This window comes from Pinus tabuliformis, chromosome 6, assembly GCF_031772625.1.
Source record: "Pinus tabuliformis cultivar Carrire ecotype Pingquan chromosome 6, CPIR1, whole genome shotgun sequence".
Lineage (NCBI taxonomy): Eukaryota > Viridiplantae > Streptophyta > Pinopsida > Pinales > Pinaceae > Pinus > Pinus tabuliformis.
Window position 1 is genome coordinate 657565594 of NC_142292.1, and position 12323 is coordinate 657577916.

General features: G+C 34.7%; 1 protein-coding gene across 1 annotated transcript in view; it reads right to left on the bottom strand.

Moving 5' to 3' along the window:
- Window positions 1-11751: 11751 nt before the first annotated feature.
- LOC149260318 (eukaryotic translation initiation factor 2 subunit alpha homolog) overlaps window positions 11752-12323 on the bottom strand; it is a 52666-nt gene continuing 52094 nt past the window's right edge. Inside the window, exon 8 of the mRNA XM_089420230.1 lies at window positions 11752-12273. Within this exon, the coding sequence (XP_089276356.1) occupies window positions 12121-12273 (153 nt within the window). The 3' untranslated portion in view covers window positions 11752-12120. The remainder of the gene's footprint in view (window positions 12274-12323) is intronic.

The following is a 12323-nucleotide window of genomic DNA, read 5'->3' on the forward strand; positions in this document are numbered from 1 at the left end:
ATTTACAATATTGTGTGCAGAGGAGAATCATGTTGTTGGAGTACATTCCCATAGAGGAGCATGATGCATACATTTTGACAAAGGAATTGTCAAGATGCAAATTCGAGTTTCACAGAGGCAGGATCAGGGTAGCAAATAATCCCTTGCTTGTAAAGAGGGAGTTTTGAAAAATGCAACAAGAAAATCCTAATTTAATTCTCAATTAATTCGAGTTGGGAGTCTAACTAGAGTCATGTAGAGTTTCTCCTACTTTTTAGGAGCCTTGATTGAGCTTATTTTGTATTTTAGTTATTTAAGTCAATTTAAGTCAGTTAAATTCAGTTAAACTAGTTCCAACTGATGTAGGAACTAGTGGGACATCTAGTAGTGGGGTTTAACCAACACTGATCAACCAGTAAACTAAAGATTCACTCATAATTAACTCATGCATGTTAGATTAGAGAAATATCCAGTGGATATTGGAGTTCAGGGACAGTGTATTATCAGTTGTATAATCATCCATATTGTACAGGTGGTGCATGAAATTAGAGGAAGGCCTGTGAGGATTGCACAATTCAGATTTGTGGAATTTCCCAATTAAATATGGGCTAATTCCCAAGGGAATATGACAAGGAAATAGGAGCTTGGCAGGCAACAGAATTGGCTTGAGCTGGTTTGTGAAGCTGTGAGATAGATTGAGATAGTGTAGAGGTTGCTCGAGTGACCAGGTGCTCAATAATTAGCTCAAAATTCAAAGTTCTTAGATTGGCTCGAAAACTATATGGTTGTGTTCGTCTCGTCAAGATGATCGCAACACAGTTTGTTTCGTCGAAAACAGAGTCCGGATGAAGGAGAAAAGGCTTGTTGTTCATTTTCCTAAACAACGAAAAAATTGCAGAATGGGACACAATGATGACATGGAAATCCAGTTAGAAGTCTAGTCAGCAAGGGGAATCTTCTTTAGTTTTCGCCCAGTGGGGCCTTGACAAATGTCACCTCCGGATTCGCCAATGTGGATGTGTGAAAGGGAAATTTCCTACTTAACCTCCAAGGTGGAATTTGAATTTTTTTAGTTATTTATATATATATATATATATATATATATATATATATATATATATATATTAGTATATAATTTTAATATTATATATTTTATATATATATATATATATATATATATATATATATATATATATTATATTAAATTTGAATTCAAGACTGGCAGTAAAGTTCAAATTGAATACGATACCAAAATTATATGAGGGGCGGACGAAGGGGGAATGGAACCCATGACCTCCTTGCCCCACTCCAAAGCCTTTCCATTATTCCACAAACAACGCATTTGAAAAGAGGGTTGCGCACAATCATTTATACCATAGTGTTGCCGATAGCGGGGTGGTGGGAGCTAGTCCCCACCCCATACAACCATGCGCCAGAACCAGGGGCTAGGGCCAGTGCTAAGCGTGCCCCTATTCTTTCTTAACAGTTAATTAATCACGTTTAAGCCTAATTAAACCATTTATTAAGTTGGCAGAATTTATGGCGGAGCCACCAAATCTAGAACCGCCACCAAACTTGGCGGACTTAACTGGAGTCTCTCTAGTTTTAGCGGAGGTTTTCTAGGAAAAAATGTTTGAGCCATAACTTACTCAATTTTCAACCAAATTGAGATAAAAAAGAAGTGTTATTGCTAATTTGGACCTTCTGAACACATTTGTGCAGGTATCAAGAGCCATAGAGCTTTGTAAAAAACATTTTTTCCACATTAAGCTAATACAGAGGCCCAAGCCATGGAAGCTGGACCAAGGAGATGTAGCCCAAGAGGGGTGAACTCCTTCATCAAAACATTGTGTTAATGTGTCTCTTTGATGGTTTGCTGCACTGTACATGTTTGTTGTTCATTGTTCATTTTTGAAGCTATTTTTCTCATGAATGTCTTATTTAACTTGAGGAAATTTACCTGTTTGTAAGCATCAACAACTAAGGAAACCTCAACACAAAAAGTAAGAAGCAAACACATGTTTATAAATATGTAATTGTTAATAGCACAACAAAACTAATCATACAAAAATAGATCAAGTTGGTATCAGAGCCCAAGGTTGAATTGTTTTCTTGCTTGAGTTTGTGCAATTAGGATTTTAATGGTTGCAAAATCGTGATACTGACAAGGTTAAAGTTGCAGAGAGGAGAAGGGAAGCTATTGGTTTCAACTCCTGAGGTAATGCCCAGAAGAAGGAGTGCCACAAGGCCACAATCACCAACACCCAAAGTTCCAATTCCAGCTACAATTGAAACTCCTCAAGTTTTGCCTTCAATTGAGATTGAAGAGGTACAATCAATACAATTTTTTGACCCTGAATCCACAACCATTATGTCTGGAGAAAGAGAGCCTGAAGGTCCCTTTTCTGAAGAGGAATAATTTAAGAAAGTTTTCTATACTTTGACTGAGATGGTTAAAGTCCTCTATGAAGAGAGGAACACTAGAATGGTTGGAGAGAGTTCTAAACCTACACATGGAGAAGGAAGCTCAGAGGAAAAAAAAAGATGAGAAGAAGGATTCCAAAGTGAATGGTGGAAAGCCACCTCCATCTCCACCATCCTCATCATCTTCCTCATCATCTGCATCATCTCACACAACATCATCTTCCAGTACCAGCATTGCCCATACTCATTCCAAAACCCCAAAAGGAAAAACTCCATTATTGAAATTGGACATAAATATTGAACTTCCCATGTACAATGGAGAGGTGAATGCAGAAAAGTTGGGCAATTGGATTCGACAGTTGGAGGTATATTGCAGAATTCAGAACCTTCAAGAAAACAACATAAATATCCAATTGGCTTCACTGAGGCTAGAAGGAGTTGCACTAGTTTGGTGGGAAGAAAAGACTCAAGAGGAAATGCAAATCCATGGTAATATATCCATTTCTTGGGTTGAATTTATTTCTGCAATTAAAAGACAGTTTTATCCTTTAGCCTATATGAAAAAAGCCATTATGAGTTGGAAAAATTTTAGGAAGCTTAAAGGCCAAACAATCGAAGATTATACACAAGAGTTTAGGAAAAGGGCTTTGTTATTAGGAGTGAATTTGAATTCCAAAGATACAATGCTTAAACATATTGGGGGTTTACATTCCTATTTGAAACATACTATCCTTATGTTTAATCCAAACAATTTAGATGAGGTATGTGTGCAAGCGACGCACCTTGAATCTAGAGGAAAGAACACTTATGAAGAGAGTAGTGATAAAAATCCATCTAAGGGTAAGGAGAAAGAGAAAGGAGGAAAATGGAAAGGGAATAAGAATGCAAGTGTGAAGAAAGAAGGGGAGAAAATCATATGCAAACACTGTTTCAAAGAGGGGCATGATGAAGCCCACTGCTGGAAACTCCATCCAAAATGAGACCAAATAAGTTCAACAATAAAGGGAAACAAAAAACCACTGCTATCACTCAAGAAGATTTAGGTTTTGAATCGAGCGATGAAAACAAAATCACTATCATGGGAATCAAAGGAAAACAAGACATTGCAAGCACTAGTTCACAAAACTGCAACACTACTACTACTCCAGATGAAAATAGATGAATTGAGTTATTTCATGTTAGGGTCATATCTAAACACACCAAGATTGACACTCTTCGGTAGTGGGTCACAAGCGAATCTAATCTCTGAAGACTTAGTCAACAGATTGAATCTTGAAACTGTACCTCACCATAAACCATACCCTTTGGGATGGATAACAAGAGACACAAGTTTACAGGTTACAAGAAAATGTTTGTTTAAGTTTTCAATCACTGCAAATTTTGTTGACGAAGTAGAGTTAGATGTGGTACCACTTGATATTTCAGGTGTGGTGTTGGGTAGTCCATATTTGTATGACCGAAAAGAAGTCTTTTACCGCTATGAAAACAAGTATCACTTGTTCAAGGATGGTGTGGAGTACATAGTGAGAGCCCATTGCAAAAAGCTGAACATTTCTTTGGTTAATGCAGGGGAGGCAAAAAGACTGGTGAATTCAAGTAAAAGTTTAGCACTTCTCATGTTTCAAGCCAAGTGATGATATTGTTTATGAAAATGTCATTGCATGTAATGCAATTTTCAATTCTGATTTTGTTGGTTCAGTTCATTAGAGTGATGAAGTATTTTAGGTTGTGAAAGAATCATCCTTCAAGGAGAAAGAAACTTCACATGAAATATCTTTGCAGCAAGAGGTTTCTTTTTGTGATGTTAGCATGCAAGGGTTGACAAAATTGAAAAGTGTAGAGACACCAATGCAATGCAAAAGTTTGTTGAAAAATGGGCTCATTCAATCATCCCTTATACCATGTTGTACACCGATGGTTATGTAGCCAAAGAGGAATGGTAAGTATTTCAAGAGGACAAAAGGAGTAGTTTTTTCCAAAGAAAAGTTGTAAAAAGAGGTCAGTGCAAGAATATACATAACACCAAACAAGAATGAGTTGTATGAATTTTAATGTTGTATGTTCTTTGTAGCACTTCCATTACATACATGTATTTGAATTATGGCAAAAAAAAATCATTTCTTGAAGAAATTGTCCACTTGGGTGACATACACATGTTTAGAAAGTTTTCTTATGCACATGTCATCTATGAAGGGAAATTGTTTGATGTTTTAACGATATCAAAATACAAGTTGGGTTTCACTTCTTTAATGCATTTGGGCCATGATATTGGAGGAGGTAAGTTGAAGGCAAGCCTCTCCAAGTTGGATGCCACTGTTGATTGGTCAATACCCAAGATCGCCATTTTGATAAGAGGTTTGTTGGGAGCATCCCAATGTTCGAGGATAGTTGTTGTTGACATTTCTTCTTTCGAAGCTCCTTAGCATGCATTGTCATGTGTGTGGAAAGTCTTCCAGTGGGGAGACAAACAACAAGAGGCATGTGTTGTTTCAAACCAAAAGATCAATGCAATTCTTTTTTATGCTCTTTCAAACTTGAAAGGTTCATTTGAGTTTTAGGTTTATGCAAGCAACTACACCATCTTATTTTATTTAGAATATTTCCATGGTGTAAATATTAAGTTGCAACACTCCATGCACTTTCATTGGATGAATACTTGTCAAAAATTTCACTTGGTTTGAAGGTACAAAAGAGGTATAAGTAACAAGTTCATTGTTATTCCTTTTAGGCCTATTGGTTATGTAACTGTTGTATTCAAGCATCATTATGTTTTACATGAAAGTTATGTTTAAAAAATTTCATACTTTCAAGATGTACAATCAGGCTTGAGTCATGAAAACGAAGTAGTGAAATTTGTCGTCCATTTTCATTATATTTTGTTATATCGACATGGTAAGAAGGATGTTGCTTTTGATGGCGACATGGACAAATCCATGAGTTTCTATGAACCACTGAAAATGGTGCAACAAACAGTGCAAGATCATCTTGAGAGGGGCAAAGACAAGTACAGGTATAGAATGGGGTCCTCAAGGCAAGTGAATATTGATTTCCTTAGAGAGAATCTCAAGGAAACAAATTCGTGAAAAGCCAATTGGATCAAGCTTGGAAAGGTGAGGGGGCTATACCCTCATCTACTTGTCAGATAATAGTATCTTTTGGGGTCCAAAAGGCTTCTAGTGGGGAGGAATGATCAGATGCTTAGTATTTAGCTCAAAACTATATGGCCACGTCTGTCTTGTCAAGATGATCGCAACGAAATTCGTTTTGTCGAAAACGGAGTCCGGATGAATGAGAAAAGGCATGCTGTTCGTTTTCCTGAACAACTAAAAAAATTTCAAAATGATGACATGGCAGCCCAGTCAGTAAGGGGAATGTTCTTTAGTTTTCGCCCAATGGGGCTATGACAAATGTCACCTCCAGATTCGCCAATATGGTTGTGTGAAAGAGAAATTTCCTACTTGGCCTTCAAGATGGAATTTGATTTTTTTTTTTTAATTATTTAAATATTATATATATAATTTTTATTTTATATTATATAGTTTTAACTATATATTATATTTTATATATTAAATATATTAAATTCGAATTCATTACCGGCGGCAAAGTTCAAATTGAATACGACGACAAAATTATACGAGGGACAAAGGGAAGGGGAATGGGACCCCCAACTTCCCCCGCCCCACTCCAAAGGCTTGCCATTACACCACAAACAACACATTTGAAAAGAGGGCCGCGCATAAGTGTTGCCGACAACGGGGTGGCAGGAGCCAACGCTGCGAGCCAGCCCCCACCCTATACGACCATGCACCAGAACTGGGGGCTAGGGCCAACGCTAAACGTGCCCCTAATCTTTCTTAACAATTAATTAATCACATTTAAGCCTAATTACACTGTTTATTAAGCTGGCAGAATTTATGGCAGAGCCACCAAATCTGGAACCGCCACCAAACTTGGCGGACTTAACTGGAGTCTCTCTAGATTTAGCAGAGGTTTTCTAGGAAAAATTGTTTGAGCCATAACTTACTCAATTTTCGACCAAATTGAAATCAGAGAAAATTGTTTTCTAATTTCGACCTTCTGAACACATTGGTGCAGGTATTAAGAGCCATAGAGCTTTGTAAACAACATTTTTTCACATTGAGCTAATATAGAGGCCCAAGCCATGGAAGTTGGACCAAGGAGATATAGCCCAGGAGGGGTGAAATCCTTCATCAAAACATTGTGTTAATGTGTCTCTTTAATGGTTTGCTGCACTGTACATGTTTAACTTAGGGAAATTTACCTGTTTGTAAGCACCAACAACTAAGGGAACCTCATCACAAAAAGTAAAAAGCAAGCACATGTTTATAAATCTATAATTGTTATTAGCACATCAAAACTAATCATACAAAAAACAGATCATCGGACTTGAGCAAAGCATTGTAATCTTCTCATATTTTCGGATTAATACAATATACTGATAGCAGGAGTTTTTAGCTGTGGCTTTCGCAGAAAATTATTGTGTTATGTGTGATTGAATTCTCTCTTATATGCTTCATGATTTCATCGATCGTGTATTGTTTCCACTGATGAGTAGAGTATATTAAAGTCAATTGTTTTAGCATATTACATTATGCAGTTTGAATTTACAAGGAATTTCTACACCCTTTCTTTCCTACCTTCGCAGACCAAATGAATCTAAAGCTTAATCATCTAATTTTTTCCAGGATTCCTTTCAGGATCCATGTCGGAGATATAAAATAAATAGAGATGGATTTCGAAACCAACTCGAAAAGAACCAATTGGCCTCTTATGAAGAGTCATTGATTTCACAATATGTTGAGAGTTTTTTCTCTACTTTGGCTATTAACCACTACCAACCACCTTTTCTATACCAATTTTCTTTCAAATGAAATCCTAGTATTTCAATCCCTCATGTGTTTCTACTAGAAAAAGAAAGACTTGGGAATACAAAACTTTTGAGTCCCTAATAATAGATTATTGTCTTGTCAATGTTAAGCTTCATACTTGTTACTTCACAAAAGAGATCGATTATCTCTTTAAGATTTTCTACCATCCCTTTGATTCCTTCCTAGAAAATTAAAATGTCATTAATGAAGATTAAATGATTGACATATTAAGAAATACTAACATTTATACCCTTGATGTTTCTGATTCGAGTGACCTTCCTAGTGAAAAGGAAAGTCACCTTATCAAATGTTTTGGAAAGGTTCATGTACTTGATTGAGTGGAGACCCTCATGTGCTATCCCCACTTCCTTTGAATTTGGATATAATTTTGTTAATGCAATTATAGAGAAAAATCACCCTGAAATTTTGAAAATGAGCCAAATTATCTATCTGTAAAATCAAGTTTAAAAATGAAATATTAAAAAATGTTATTACTTTCCAGATAAAAAGAAAGTATTAATAAGTATTGTAACTTTCTCAAAAATTCTAGACACCTCAACCAAATGTTGAAAGTCCTCTCAATTAAATCAAAACAATTCAAGAAGAATTCCATTAGGAGACCATTCAGCCTTGAGACTTTGTCCTTTTGGAATATATGAAGATGTTGCATAAGCTCTTCTTTGTTGACTTTAACAACTAATTCTTGATTATCATTGGGGTTAACAAAGCTAGGAAAGAAGTTAGCTAGTTTGATGATTGTTAGCACGGGTTTTTTACATTTTATTGGAAATAATATACTCCTACGGTAGAAATATAAAGAAGCTTATAACCATATATCCATTATGAATTTATTTTTTTCCTATTATTTGCATATTAATGCAAAAAAATTAGTATTTTTATCCCTTGCATGCAACCATATAGATGAGCTCTTAATTCTTCACTATTTCTTTATTTCAAGTAATATTTGGAGTTTAATTTCCTCCATTTAATTTTGTGTACCAAAATCTTATTTGTTATAGCAAAATTATATTTTTTTTTTCTTAATAAATAAATTATTTACATATATTTTCGCATTTTTAAATATTAAAAAATTAATAAAATATTTACTCATTAAAAAAAATCAACAACAATAAACAAACTTCTAATTTTTTTGATTTATTAAAAAAAATACTCATTATTTAACCATTCAAAATTTAGCTGGAAGGAATTCACTCAAGTCATATATATATATATATATATATATACCTGAGTGAATTCTTTCCAACTAAATTTTGAATAGTTATATATTGATATTCATCACAAGCTCAAGTGGAACTATAGCATTGAGAAAAAGATTAATGGGTTAAAATCTATGTCAATTCTAGTCCAAAAAATCCATTTTTATTCAATCTAAATCTAATTTTACTATAATCTATATATCTTTTAATCAAATTTGTATTCTATGTTTTCTTTTGCTTTATTACCCAATTTTAATTTTTAATCTAATTTCAGTTATTTTAACTTATCTAATCTAATAATTGAACTCATTAATTGTAATGTCTATTTAATATTTAATATTTTAATATAAATAAATAACCCTTATTTATATGCTGTGTATTCCAATTTGGCCAAAATCTATCATATGTATCTCAATTTGACCCACATCTATTATTTAATTTAATTATCTTTGTTAGTATTTTAGTATTAATTTTAATTTAGCCAAAATCCTATTATTTTATTATTTAGTCAATTAGAACAAAATCAAATAAATGTTATTATTTTATTATTTAGTGAATTTGATCAAAATATATAAAATTTTATTAATTTATTCACTTTCACCCTAAATTTTAATTTAACTTTTATAATTTTAAAAATCGTCTTCTTATAACAAATCTTTTAATTTAATGCTTTGTTAATTCTAGTATTTTCTGATAATTAATCTTATTTATTGTAAGTTGACCTTCCCCTCTAATATTAATAAATTAATAACAAACAAATAATGTCATTATTGTTCACATTCCCCTTACATTCCTTCTAAGGCCAATTATTAATTGATGGTCAATTTGACTAAATCTTTTAATTTTAATTTATTCTTCCTAATCTAATTCTTTGTTAATCTAATTTATTCTTCCTAATCTAATTCTTTGTTAATCTAGTATTAAATTGACGGAGGGAGTAGACTGGAATTCCCTCTGTGAGGGAGTAGACTGGAATTCCCTCTGTGAATCAACGAAATAGTGCAATTGAGGCAGCGAGGAAGTGAGGGTCCCTTTGCACGTGACGTGCATGACATGATGGCTGGGGCGGATGGCTTTCGCTCCCCCCAGCCAGGATCGATTCCTGCAGCGGTGGTTGAGGCCCCGCGCTATGGTGTGATTCGTGACGGCTATGCCGTATTTCTGCTCATCTGTTGGCTTCGGCCAAAATTCTGCTCATCTGCTGGCTTCGGCCAAAATTCTGCTCATCTGCTGGCTTCGGCCATATGTAAATTGTAAAAAATCTGCAGGCTTCGGCCATATGTTAATTTTCCCTCTGAAAAAAAGAAGTGAGGGTCCCTCCCCTAGAGCAGCAAAGTGGGAAATCCCAGTCTGGGGCAGTGAGGATGTATTTATAGCTGTGGAAAGCCAAAAAAATAATGTCATTATTGTTCACATTCCCCTTACATTCCTTCTAAGGCCAATTATTAATTTATGGTCAATTTGACTAAATCTTTTAATTTTAATTTATTCTTCCTAATCTAATTCTTTGTTAATCTAATTTTTTTTTCCAAATCTAATTCTTTGTTAATCTAGTATTGAATTGACGGTGGGAGTAGACTGGAATTCCCTCTGTGAATCAACGAAATAGTGCAATTGAGGCAGCGAGGAAGTGAGGGATCCCTCCCCTATAGCAGCAAAGTGGGAAATCCCATCCTGAGGCAGTGAGGATTTATTTATAGCTGTGGAAGAACCCTACAAGCCTGTACAGGTACCCTGTGGTAGCAAAGGTTGAGTTGTTATTCCAAGGTTGCTGGTAGCAAAAATAAACAGAGCGTTAGGAGGAATAGGAGGAGCCGCTAAATGGGACCAAAGCAAATAGGACAAATACATCTCGGACAGCCAACAAGACTGATCTGAGGCAAGGAAGTGACCAAGGGTGCCAGGACCATAGTTAGCTATAAGGTCAAACCAGTGGTATAGGAATAATAGGTTCTATTGACGCAATTAGCATTAGACTGTGAAACTACAATATAGTGTGTTATTGGAAGGATTATGGATATGTAACTTATTGTTGAATTGGCATTATTTGTATGAGTTGTACGTGGAGTCAATTATTTGTTTACATTCTTTGTACACTCGATATTATCTCTATTTGCAAATTTGAAGAATATTGTCATACTAGCTAGAATAGAAATTTTGTCATATGCTGTTTTCAACCGAGGTTAATTTTCAAAGGGGATACTACACAGAAGTGTTATTTTGTCATGTGCTATTTTCAACCCTGAGGGTAATTTTCAAAGGGGATACTACACAGAAGTGTTATTGCATGCACGATTTCTAGGGAAATTCTCAAAAACATCTAATCAAGGCTTCAAGGATGCATAGAATATCCAAGTTTTATCTTTAACCCTGAGGGTAATTTAAAAAGGGGATACTACACAGAAGTGTTATTTTGTCATGTGCTATTTTCAAACACAGAAGTGTTATTGCATGCACGATTTATAGGGAAATTCTCAAAAACATCTAATCAAGTCTTCAAGGATGCATAGAATATCCAAGTTTTATCTTTAATTAAGAGACCAAATGTAGCAACCTAATTGTTTTTCCTGTTAGTTGGGTCCCGTCCGGGCAGTTAGGAAAGATATTATCTTTTCCACTAATTTCAATTTCTGCATGTCACAAGTTGAATTCATAATGAATATTTCTTGTAATGGCTTTGAACCTTATTGTCTATGTAGTCTCTTGAAAATCTAAACATGTATATTCTTCATATAGAATATAGAATATAAAACTATTTATACCGAATCTTTGTAAAATCATATCACTGGATGACAATTCTAAATAACTTAAATTTGTTGCATTGGAAATATTCCTTAATCTTTCCTCATCATTCCTCTATTTAACCTCCATTTAATTGGGAAGAAAATGCCTGAACAGATAAATCAAATGGATAACGAACTATGTTATAATACGTTTAGTAGTACAATAACTGATCCTAACTACAACATGATCAAGAATGTATAAACGAATCATGGTATTTATTCTGTTCTCTAAGATTTTTTGTTTGATATCGATGTGACATATGAGCCAGTATCGAAGTGATATTCAACCATATAAAACTGACAGAAGTTGTACCAACAAATACTGCAGCTTATTTGATGCCCTTTAAGTGAACCAAAAAAAACAAAATACAAAAAAACAGTGCCAGTGAAAAAAAAACAGTGCCAGGCTTATACACAATAAACGATAAAGAGAAAATGCAATAACCATGTGGAGTTGGATAGATAGCCTCCTATAATTAGAGACTAGATAAAAGGGCGAATGATTATAATAATAATAATAACAGATTTTAAGAAAATTCAGCATTTAGAACCATCTTGACTGGTAAAATAAAACGACTACTTTTGGCAAATCTGCCAAGATGTGGAATTAGGACCCTCTTACAATTCCTAATAGCTCTGCACAAGCTAACGGTGCTGCTTTCGCTCTCTCAGACAATATTCCACCAATATAAAACTGATTTCATAACTACAAAAATCCCGTATACACAGGTTAACAAATGGTAATCTGTTAGGCAGCACATGGTAAAACCAAAACCATGGCTTGCACACATTAGGTATAAATAACAGAATCATATAACCATCATTTTACTACTCAGCTAATGCACTTGGACCATCCACATCAACCTCACCCATTCCAGTATCCTCCTCGTCTTCACTATCAACATCTCCATCCACCTCCTGGTTCTGAGAATTAAGTTTTGCCATGTGCTCTGCAAGAAGTTTGTCATCTCTTTCACTCACCTGAGAGAACCACAAAGAAGGTATTTATAAGTAAAACTGTAATTTTGTGA